This window comes from Botryllus schlosseri, chromosome 6 (genome assembly GCF_051294905.1).
Source record: "Botryllus schlosseri isolate E-star chromosome 6, Bs_hap1, whole genome shotgun sequence".
NCBI classification, from domain to species: Eukaryota; Metazoa; Chordata; class Ascidiacea; order Stolidobranchia; family Styelidae; genus Botryllus; species Botryllus schlosseri.
In genome coordinates this window covers 3441395-3453858 of record NC_137241.1, presented here as the reverse complement: position 1 = coordinate 3453858, position 12464 = coordinate 3441395, and the positions used below count along the sequence as shown (strand labels likewise).

The 12464-nt window shown below is 40.3% G+C and overlaps 2 protein-coding genes across 3 annotated transcripts in view; both read right to left on the bottom strand.

The window, feature by feature from the left end:
* LOC145440937 (lactadherin-like) overlaps positions 1–12464 on the bottom strand; it is a 175130-nt gene that overhangs the window by 72493 nt on the left and 90173 nt on the right. The window lies entirely within an intron of this gene.
* LOC145440331 (uncharacterized) overlaps positions 9334–12464 on the bottom strand; it is a 31447-nt gene continuing 28316 nt past the window's right edge. The window contains exons 3-8 of one of the 2 annotated variants that reach the window (XM_080317897.1): positions 11505–11594; positions 11075–11249; positions 10899–11010; positions 10654–10846; positions 10413–10597; positions 9334–10358 (exon numbers count right to left, since the gene is read on the bottom strand). In XM_080317897.1, coding sequence (XP_080174023.1) covers positions 10041–10358; positions 10413–10597; positions 10654–10846; positions 10899–11010; positions 11075–11249; positions 11505–11594 — 1073 coding nt within the window. In that variant the 3' untranslated portion in view covers positions 9334–10040. The remainder of the gene's footprint in view (positions 10359–10412; positions 10598–10653; positions 10847–10898; positions 11011–11074; positions 11250–11504; positions 11595–12464) is intronic. The other variant, XM_080317898.1, reaches the window with a different exon arrangement.

Here is a 12464-nt window from a genome sequence, read left to right as displayed (position 1 = left end):
ACTTCAAGTAGAAGTAGAAATGAATGCTTTAAAAGTAGTCAAGAAATTCGTTACACGTGGGAGATCTAATCGAGGGTCGCTGACTTTTAGAAATTACTGCCAGGTGACAACTTTGAACATTGCACGGTGCTACTTCTTGATTAACGCAAAAGAGTGACGGCACTACAAATAGATGCAATTTCCAAAAATCAATTTAGTTACCGGGGTACTGGGGATATTTTACCCACTTGTTATGACAACAAGAGAAGCAGTCAAGTGCCAGAACTACTTTCTAGTTTGCAAAATCCAAAGTCCAAAGTAGTGGCTCAAAATATTAAGTAAAAATGGAAGTAGCCTAGACACATAATCACTTGAGTACTTTGATGAAGCCATACTTCGTGACTGACCACCTCTGTATATCGGCCTAACCAACTCAAAAATACCCATTAAAGATACAGATTTTTATCGGAACGACTGGCCGTGTTTCTACTATGGAGAGATGCTATATTCCGAAACGGTAGACCCAGGCGTTCTCATAGCTATATTTACTTGGATAAAACATGTGATGTGGGCGACAATGCGGTGTGAATGGAACCACACAATCCAATATGTGAATTATGTTCACCGATACTTTCGTGAAAACATATTTATCAGTCCATATCTATACGCTCCGCGACGAAAAGTCCGGGCTTTCTGTAACTTGTGAAAATTAAATTATCGCTGTTACTATGTAAAAACAGCTGCTGCGAAATTGCTCAGGCACTCTTCTAATTTGAGGAATATAATACTTGACAATCTGAAATCAGCGAAAAGTAAGCTAGTAATTCGTAAAATATTACGAATTAGAAGTATCGGAAAATTAGATTCGTTTTAGTTGTAGTAAGTACGGCATGTAGTGGAAAACTACTTGAGTACCACGAAAAAGTAGAAGTACTTCGTTACTGATCACCTCTTTATGAAACACAATCAGACAAATTGTTAGGAGCTTTGAAACACAATTAATATCATATCGTAGTATTACAATGCATTGTAAAGGAAATAGCCACACGCTTCGTGTATATTTCGTGAAATCGACGTTGGCACGACAAAATATAGTATAGTTCCAGTTATTGAATATCACTTGAGAAATATATTTACGTGTATTTTACCTGCGAATTTAATTCTTTTTCGAGGTCGCCAATTTCAGTGTGGAAGTATTCTATTTGCAAATTATATCACCATCGTAGTAACGAGGCTCTTTCTTTGAAGTTGACTAATCCCTAGATAATGAGTGTCATACTTTTTCCATTCATTAACGTTGTCTTTAGTGTACTCTATATAACAGGCCCGGGTCTAGGTCGAAACGCGTAGAAAAAGCCTCGCTCTCCCTTCAGACATGCATGGAACAGGATTTCTGTTAATGTAGAAGTGATGAAATTTTGCCACCGTAACAAATATCACTGCTAAAAATAGCCGAAATTTCATTCTGGTTGACTTCGTATTCAACTGATTGGAATTGCAGGTGCACTGTAATTACGTTCCACGTAGTGTTCTACGGATGGCATTCTATTTGTTGTGCTCCGTAGATTATTATGTATACCACCAGTAATCAGCGCATTCAAAGTATTTGTTCACTGTTCAGTGAGGTCATGTCGTATGTTGAATTCAGACTCTTCGTAACACAGGGGATATTTATCAAACCTTGCACGTGCGGTGTTGGACTAATAGCCAGTTTACAAGTGATCGACAACCAAATAAATAGAGTAGCTGAAATATCAGTGAATCCGCATAGGCCTACTTCAAAGATAGACGGTCTTTACCAAAAACATCATCAACGACAACAACAACGATGGGAATATATACGCGAGTTCTTCGATTTCAACCGCAAACTATACTGTATAATTAGCGCATCGAATCGGTTTATTTACTGTCATCGCTCGGATTGTGCTTCCTTAGCTGGCAGGAGAAACCAAATGTGGCGTATTTCGTGCCTTCGGAGTGGAAGAAACTGATATTTAAAAATTGCAGTTTTAAATAAGATAAAATAGACCTATATAATGAAATAAGAATTCGTGTATTTTTGAGGAGTTGCGTATGCATAGAAATATGGTTTCACATTTAGTAGAGTTTCGATCAGATCATCATAAGACGCTTGATTTTAGCACAATTTCTTCATTCGTAGCAACTATTATACAGGGGCCAACCCTTCGTATTATATGTTGCACGATTAATTGCGATGGTCATAGCTATTCATAATAACGTCTCATAAATGGCGGACGCTAATTTTAGGTAGGTATGTCGCATAATTGGTATTTAAGCGATTCGCTAACGTTTGACACGAATAATTGCGATATTATCAAGCAAACAGACACCCATCCGAGAAAAGAAGGAAGTGGAAAAAGGAAGGAGGTTTGGAAATTTTGCAAATTCACCAAAGTATAGCATCCACTTAACTTAGGTTAAAGTGCATGCGTAAACGCCTGTAATACGAGGATCAGTTTTCTTTTGTTGATGAACTTACGTATATAAGCCTATATAAGCCTTAATTTAGCACGTATACTAAAACAACTCGAAAAGAAACGAAGATGCAATTTCATATTCACATCAGATTACCAGCGTCACGCGTCACCAATACTTCGCGCACAACAAAGTACAAAGCCGGGGATACAAACGAGTACCCATCTGAGTGGGAGATCGCAATCCCGACTCGATGTCTCTCAATGCAGAGCGCATTTGTTTGTTTGTTTGTTTCATATTCATGGTGTTTCGATTCTACATTGGTCATTTTACACCATGCCGTTATTCTCTATTGTTGATTCCGATTTTACCGACACGTCGCATGGCCCTCTTCTGAAAGACGCGGCCTGTGCGGATCACGTGGCGAGGAGGAGCCTAGATAACCCCACCAAATTTTCATCAATTTCTCGCCCAAAATCACGCAATATGCATATTTACTGTTCAAAAATGTGGGGCGAAAGGACGGGTCAAGCACAGACTAGCCAATTCTCGTCTGTGTTGGCGCAATTCCTTATAAACAGCTCAGAATTTATAATAACAGGTGCTATTCGAATGGTAGTGTCGTACTGTTTAAGAGAAATACCAATATTATTAATGTCATAGCATTCAAGGTTTGAGAAGTTCGATTTTGCTACGTACTATAACGGCGCAGTGAAACAATAATCAACTGTCACACTGATTGCTGGTTGACAATCTGACAATGGCAGCGCAGTGAAACAATGCGATGTCGACTTCGCAACACGGCGGATGTATTGCAGTGCTTCGTGACTGGTGTTGCGTGGAACACTAGGGTTCCCTGAACTAGTTTCACGGGTTCCCTGGAGGTCAAAACGCACGCTCAACTTATACATCTGAATGGTGATCGCACCCCCGTCTTGGTCATATTTGTTAATTAGGCCTGATTAGAAATCGAATTATTAGTTGTGCACGTCCTGGCGGTACGTCGTGGGCAATGGCGTATAGAGGGGAAGGTTGGGTTCTAAATGGAAACTTTTTCCTTCTGAAATACCAATCATATCACCTATATGTATATGCTCATTGCTCATTTGTGATTCAGCAATTGGTACCACGGTGTTTCTATTTGACCGAACAATATGATCACACTTTCCATGATGAAGCCTGGCATTTCTGAAATGGTATCTGAAAGGGATCAGCAGAAGTCACAATGAATTGCGTTAAGTAATCATGTTTTCGTTTTGTGTGGAAATTATATTGTAATGGTTTTATTCGTTTAACACTCTGTTGATGCACAGTTCATTTTGTGCATCCGCATTCTGTAGTGATGTATTGGATTAGTAGGTACAGTGCATTGTGGAAGATTTTCGTTTTTATGACTCCACGAAAATGTGAGCTGGCACATTAGCGTAAATGCTCAATAGGCTAATATAGGTCGAAACCAGAGTTGGATCAATTACAATAATTCAGTTCAATTACAATTACAATTATACTTACTCCCTTGCATGTGTCAATTACATTACAATTACTCTATGCTAAAATATCAAAATATAATTACAATTAGCCTACTGTTAAACATGTGAGAGGTGCTGTTTGACAAGCGTAGCGGCGTATAATTAGCATGAAGGGAAGCCTAAAATGCTTTTATCATGGAGCAAGCATTGCCTGAAAACCGTTTTATACACTTGTTGTAAGTCTAAACTTTTCTATTACGTTATCATAAGCATCAGCAACGATTTCAACTATATGCTGTCCAAAATGAGTCTACTGCCAGGACAAAGCTGGGTAGCTTTCATTCTGACTCAACAAAATGCATACGGATGCCCCAGAAACTTGTCATGTTGCGGTTAGTCCAGAGATCAATTGACAAGTAGGCCTAAACATTTAACATAGTGCAATTTCACGTCTCATCTCTTCTTTCATTCGCTGAATAACCATTGGTATACGGGAATTTCTAAATGTGGAGCGGCTTGTTATTTCATATCTTGGTTCAGCAGTCAACAACAGATTTCTGAATGTTCGACTATCTATAATACTTAATGGTAGCTGATCACAAGCTATTGACTTGAGTGAAGCTTTTGTTAATGGTTTTTGAGTGGCGTCATATGAAGCAAATCGCTTGAAAAAAGAAGTTTGGAAAAACTGTATATGTAGGATAAATATTGGAAGAACATCTCTTCCAATGCTTGATCAAGTTTGATGAAGCCATGGTTGAAAACCTAAATTCTTTTTGCAATTTTTTCAGCAATCCTCAGTACTAGCCAAAGATTTCAAACCAAACCATAACAGTAGTGTAGGAAATGTTTCAGCACAGAATTCGGAAGAGTTTATTTGCTGTTCACCCATTTTTGAAATTTTAAGATTTAGACTATATCGTAATTTACTAACTTTTCTGTTGCTACTGAAGTATGGAAAATTGTTTAGCATGGCTGAATTATCTAGTTATTGAGGCACGCATAGCACACCTATGTGAATTGGCCTAATTATGCCATGTTGGGCTTGTCAGGTCTCAATAAAAATGTAGGCCTACTGTAATTGTAATTGTATTAGGCAAAAACTTTTAACAAATTACAATTACAATTACAATTACACAAAATAAAACTGCATCAAATACAATTACATGAGAAATGTATTAATTACATTCAGCTCAATTACAAATTACAATTGATCAAACTCTGGTTGACACCACAGTAGAATCGTGGAGTATCGAACAGAGCATATACATTTCCTTACTAATGTAGCTGTTGTGTATTTTTCATCCATACCTATACCTTCAATTGTAGATATGTAGTAGTTTTGCAACATGCGCATGAAAAGTGCAGGTGCGATAAGAAACAAGTCGTCAACTGAATAAGCTTGCAATTTGGATTTATATAGGCTATTTGTAAATCAGACTTTTCTAAAGGGTCCAGTGCCTCACTAACGATGAAACCCACCTCACGTTACTGACCTACATTTCACGAATGCCATGTCCATTGTTCATGTCGATTAATAGAACCACTGCAATACAACAATAAAGATGACTGCTAATTGAACTAAGTACGTGTGTTTCAGAAATCCACACAGCATTTTCGAGTCATGAAAATTCTAATTAGAGTAGTTGTCGTGATATTAAGTCTCCAGGTCGCAATAACTTGGGCTGGCGATAGCGCATGTGAAGCCAAGCTATCTGCGGTGCAGACAGCGTTGAATGGCGTGGGAACAAGGTCGGCAGACATAAACCAATGCTCAACCTGCCAAGGCAAGCCGGGAAAGCGTGGAGCTGTGGGACCCTCCGGACCTCGTGGATCTCGAGGGGAAAAAGGGGAAGTTGGCTCCTGTCAATGCGAATTGGCTATTTTTGATGATTTGAAAAAACGCTTGGATAGACTTGAGGGTACAAGTTTATGATTAAGTCTGTATAGGACTAGCAAATTATTTGAGGGGAGCAATTATTAATTTCATGTGTCAATCCCTATCCCTAAATCTCAAGAATAGCCCGGTAGACTGGTGCATTCGATACGAAATTGCACGTCGTTCATGGTGTGCTGCACTGGGATTCTGACCTGAAGTACGTTATGCAAATTTACAGTACGACCTGTTTCGTCAAATATACGATAGGATGCGAAATTGCGTGTGTTATCATGTGGACACGGTGCTCTACTACTTCACGCTCATTTATTTTCGCCACCACCTTGAAAATTTGTTAGACAATTCTGACACTACTTCTCATTATATTATAATTGACCCAGCTACTACGAAACTGTTTTTATAAACAAATTCATGTCTGCGCTGTGGTGGCAGTGCAACACGATACTTGTAATCAGTTAATGGATATCCATGGCACAATTAAGATTATTCATCGTTTGACATGGGACATTATATGTTCTTTATGTTTCAGAATTAAATGCATTCCGAAGACCACAAGGTGAGTGATCGGTTCAGCTAACAACCGTTCAACGACATAATCAGTAAACCATATGTATTAAACATAAAAAAAAAATATTTTTATTCAGATTTAGCTGAGTTTAAAATGTTTTCCGATGCTATGCTCAGCTAATGCTGCGAGTACGAGAGTACGAGAGGAAATAACGATTTCCAAGACATTTAATTAGGCGTAGGCCAAAAATAACTTTTTACACAAAGTGGGCTTCATCGCCGACGAGTAAGTAAAACGAATTTAAAGAATTGTTACCTTTGAGTCTGATGCTGTTTCACATTTCCTTGGTAGTTACACGCAACAGTCACAAAATAGGCGAAAGTTAGAAAACAGACACAAAAACAACAATTCAACATGTACTTTTAGATTCAGTTGATGAATACTCTTGCCAATATAGAATATTTATTCTGAACGGTTTCGTAAGATTGGCTGCGCCAGTATTTCTCAATCTTTCGCGCTCGTACCCATTGAGCTTAACATTTCTCGAACCCACTGACCATTTTCAAGTATATACTTTGAAACAGTAAAAGTAATTTTTTCATCTCTGTTCTAATAACTTATGTTGCAGAACATTAGGAAAAGTCAGATGAAAATCAAATAACCCATCGTACGAATACTATGGAAGAGTAAAAGTAGGCTACGTATTTAGTATCAACTCTATGTAATACTCAGCATGATAAAATAATGTTACAACAACGTAAAGACTTTTAACAATCAGCTGAAAATCCAAAATTTGCGTTCCATAAATTTTAGTTACTTTTTGTATATGCATGCGATATTTTTAAATGTATCTACGATGTAGATGCATACAATCGGTCGCTACATGTCTGCAGTTGCAAGACCTTGATATTGTCACACAGAATATTATTCTGCGACGTTCATCAGCGACTTTAATCAATACGCACGTGCTTTGAAAATAGACTAGGGTTATCACACCTTTTGGAGGATTTGTCCTCCTTTATCGGGTTTTAGTAAATGTCATCCGAGGATGCCTAAACGTCCTCGTTTTTGTTCATTCGTCATCCTTTACAGCTTTGAGAGCTAAGATAATGGATGAATTCGAGTGAAAATGGGCATAAACGGCGTGGTACGATCGATCCACCAAATTTTCAGCAAAATTAACGAAATCGGCTGATTTCAGTTATGATTAACTAGCTTTTCTGATTTGGTAAAAGTGTTCTCGTTTCCCAATTCCAAGATTTGGTAACCCTATAATAGACATAATATGAAACTCATCAATAGATTTGACAATTATGGCGAACGCAATATAATGAGCATATTTTTTTTATCATCTGTTCTCTCGAATCACCACTTTGTTTTTGAGTGATTTCCCAATGATTCCCGTCTCGAACCTAATTATTCTTCATCTTTCTTGCAGCCTCCTTCCACTGCCAGTGGTTCTTAACCTTGCCTCCAGTGCCCCCAAGGGTCGCTGGCGATTTTGAAGGGGGCGGAAACGCGCAGGGGGCGATATGGGGGGCGCTGGAATCAGGGGGTCGATTTGGGGGACGTTGAAGAAAATGGCTTCGCATAGTAGATGATGTAGCAGTTGGACATGTCCTTTATGAGTATTCAGAGCTAATTAACATTCCACAAAATATGTCACATCCCGAAATTTTTGGTCGTGCTACGCGACGATGTTTGCTACATATGTTTTCATAAATGTAGTGGGTTATTAGAATTCATGTAAAATGAATCTTTTAGATCGCCAATTTCCCGTTAAAACAATACCGTCAAGATTGCTAGGGTTATTTTCAACCAAATGTTTCGAACTAGGTATTATATCCTGCAGCCCATAGTGTGTGGAAATCGAAGAAGGAGGCACTGTATATCAGTTTTGAGAGTGAGAGCTCCTTGAACATAAAATACGTTTTGAAGCTTTGTGCACGAAATGAATAACTAAATATACTTGTATTTGAGAGCTACAGAATTAAATCGTCAGAATATTTCTTCATCGTATCATAAAGGAAGAGACTATCTAGTGTTGTGGTCCACAACCTCACATGAGCGTTATATAATATGAGTTGCTTTGCTTGAAATACATTCATGGTAAAATTAATAACCGGGAACAGTAACTAAATTCAATGTGAGCAGATATATGCATCCCATTCTCAGTTGACTTACTTAGTCACAAAGCACTAAAACAAAATCCAATACCATTAATTCTCCCATATTGCCAATCGCATATGTAAATTCGGGACGGTTCGAACCACGGGGTATGGGGTGAGCTCGAAGGCTGCCCTAAATTATTTCGGTGATTGAACATATTATAATTAATATTGATATTGTCACAACACGGTGGTGCTTAATGCCTTTTCCAGGCCATGTGCGCCACGACACGAATTTATTGTAATGTCCATTTCTTTGACTTCGTTAACTTAGGGGATGATTTTTACATTATTTCTTTCAGGCAATTTCAGTCTCTCTCGCTCCCATGCGTCCCCGTCGTGGTCTCTGCTGCCGACTTGTAGAACGGCTCACTTTCAGTCTAGGCTTTTCAATGCACTACCGTAGTACTGAGTTCGGCAATGAGGGGTCCAGAGAAACCTCCGACACGTAGACGTTGGTCAGAACCGGGGTTTGAACCCACGTCCATTGGTGTCGCGACAGCAGTGTTCAACCAACTGCATCATGTTTTGACGACTCCCCTACGAAAAAATACGCATAATTATAGAAAACAGAAATAGGGATTTCGGCGTCGACCATTACCACGCCACGATACACGAAGACAAATGAAGTTCCTGTCAATATGTGACTCCGAGAAGTTGCCCAAAAGATCGTCAGCGAGAAAACCTTAGCCGAAGAGGATTGCCGTTATTTTGACCGTAAACTTCGATGTATATAAGTCTAATTGTCCATAGGGGCTTAAATCGCTCGTGCCGAATGATCATGTCGTCGCAATCTGCACCCCACAGGACAAATAGCATCCATCAGAGAAAAATTATTTGGCAGTGAAGAAATTCCAATTTTTAATTGTGTGCTTACTTTAGTTTAATAGCCTACTTTTTTTCGTTTGCAATATCTTTTGACTATAGAGCGGACAAGAGGTAACGAAATAGCAACGTGTATCGAAGTAGTTGAGTATGTTTAATTATTAATTACGTGGCCTTCATTTTCCAAGACAACAGCTCACTCAGCGCTACAAGTAAATCCGATCACACGGTTCAAAGTTGGCATTTCTTCACTCGCAAATTATTTTTCTCTGATCGATGTTATTTGTCCTGTCGGGCACAGATTGCGACGACATGATAATTCGGCCCAAGCGATTTAAGCACCTATGGACAATTAGACTCATATACATCGAAGTTTACGGTCAACATAGGACAATCCTCTTCGGCTAAGGTTTTCTCGCTGACGATCTTTTTGGCCAACTTCTTGGGGTCCCATATTGGCCGGAACTTCATTTGTCTTCGTGCATCGTGGCGTGGTAATAGCCGACGCCGAAATGCCTATTTCTATTTTCGTTAACTAAGCGTATTTTTTCGTGGGGGAGTCCTCAAAACATGGTGTGTAATTTCACTGCCGTTGAATTATTCCCAGCAAATCAGTGTCAAATTAAATTTTCCTCAATTATCAATTCCATGATCTAAACTCTATCACAGGCCTCTATCTTGCAATGACTTCCAAATTCGTAAAACGTGAACCAGAAGATCGCTTGACAATAAAACTCGGCACACACCCGCGTCGTTTCTCAAAAGATTTGAACTCTGTCGTTGACCCGGTCACTGACCGCGATTTCTCCGTCTGACAAAACGCAGACTCCTACTGGCCCATTCATCTGTTCCGGACCGGATCCCAAGCCACCGAAACAAGACACGAAGGATCCGTCGCTCGTGAAAACCTGAACCCGGTGGTTGCCGCTGTCGCACACGATAATGTTGCCGTGTTCATCTGTGGCGACACCTCGCGGACCGTTGAACTCAGACTCGTTCAATCCAACCTGAAGAAGATGGCGGCCGTGCGGGTCGAAAACGTCGACTCTGGGAATGAACCTGTCACTGACGACCAGCTGCGAAAAGGTAAAAGGTCACTTGAGTTCAAATGGAATAGACAACTCACGTACTCTGCCGTTTGAAGTCACGGAAAGAAAGTACGGAGTTTGGGAACGCTTTTCGGACTCTGGGAACTTTCGGACGAAATCTCCGACCTCCGAGAAAACTTGAACCCGTTGATTGCCTTTGTCGCAAACGTAGATCAAACCCTTGCCGTCCGTCGCCACTCCAACAGGTTCGCTCAATTTTCCATCTCCTGAAACGGCACCTGCGTCACTATTACCGACCACTGCGTCGTCATTCTCACGTCACCTGATCCTTCGCTACCGAACATTCGAACGAACTTTCCTCGTTCGTCGAATATTTGGATTCGGTTATTACCATAATCCGAGGCGACAATCCATCCCTGTGACGTCACACACACATCAATCACGCGATCGAATTGACCTTTTGCGCTACCGTAGCTCCCGAAGTTTCCCTTGACTTGTCCGTTGACGTCAAAGATCTGGAAGTACGAATGTTGCAGCCATAGAAAACTTGTGAAACATACAATGAACCTGAATCCGGTGGTTGTGGGTGTCTGCGACCACGATATCGTCAGAGGCCGTTGAGGAAATGCCGTATGGACCGTTCATCTGTCCTACTTCATTGCCTCTCGTTCCGAAATACCTGCGAATATATTTCATTTCAACGATTTGATTTCAGGCTTTTAGGCGGAATTAAATCCAATCACGTTTCCACTTTTCCTTTCTTTCGATATCGACGCAAGATTTCTTTTGCGTCCGATTCTTTCGCAGGTTGTCGTTGTGTACGGAATCGTTTTGAGGGTCGTGAGCCTGATGTCCGCGAACCTCCTTCACGCCAATCACGTTCAACAAGCTCCTGATTTTTCGCATCACCCTCGTACACTGCAAAAACAGAAAACTGAGCCATATGTCATAACGTCCTTGGACAATGGGCGATACGGAGAAGAGGTATCGAATACCGTATTAACACTTGCGTGAGTAGTATGCGAATTAAAAGTGGTGGATGGGCAAAATGCAATTTACTTTCAATTTTACTTCCTGAAAATAGAGACAATTCTTCACTCAGTTTCATACGTCAACATGCATCTGCTCCAAAAAAATAAACCCAAACTGATTACAAAAACTCATCAAGCAAACCTGATGTCCACGGACCGTCTTCAACAGGGTCCTGAATTTTCCTTTTCATCCTTTCAGTCAGTATTTCGGCCGATGAAACGAGTTTCATATCTGCAAATCATAAATATACCGTATGCCTCAATATTGATACTATGCTAATTACCAAGCATGTGTTTCCCGGGGGTTGTGAATATTTTCTAGTCATGACTCGGCTCGGCAATTTCAAAGAGCGATCATACCAATCAAAGCGTCCGCCGAAACGATGAAATAGGCCTACATATTCGCCAGCTTACCAGCACCGATGATGTAGGCCTACTTCTACCAATGTACCCAGCAACAACACACGACACCTCCCCACTCTCAGTAGAGAACGGAGCATCATTATGTTTTCAGAACTGGTTAGCCTACTCCTGATTCAGAGACATCTTCTGAACGGTGTAAGGTCAAAATCTAGCATCGGTGAATTAGGTGTCCATCCATTTGGTGAATGTCGGCAATGACGGCGCAATGTAAGTAGGGCAAAATGAAATCTCGGCCTAAAATCTTAAGCCGAGAATAGCAGATCTTTTGCTGGCTCAATAGTTTGATCCAAGCCCTGTCTATCGCGAGAATGAGCCAAACCAAGATGTCCGCGAATCACTTTTAACAGGCGCATGATTTTTTAACAGATCTTTGGCCGAAGAAGTCACTTTCCTAGCTGCAAGTGATAAATACGATATATTGCGGGAGTATAATGTAATATAGACGGCATTATGGCGCGCTATGAGCACGCTAACTTGGTATGGACTATACGCAGCGTTCTTTCTAGGGTCCGCAACAGAGAGTCGGTGAATAGTTGGCCAGCACTTTATTGTACAACATAAACTCGAACAGACTAAGGATAACACATTGGATAAAATAAACAGCGTTGGTCGTGCAGCGTCGGTCGATCGTCAGGTAAAAGCTGGCAGTCGTCAGGTAGAAAGGCCGCCTTTAAATAGT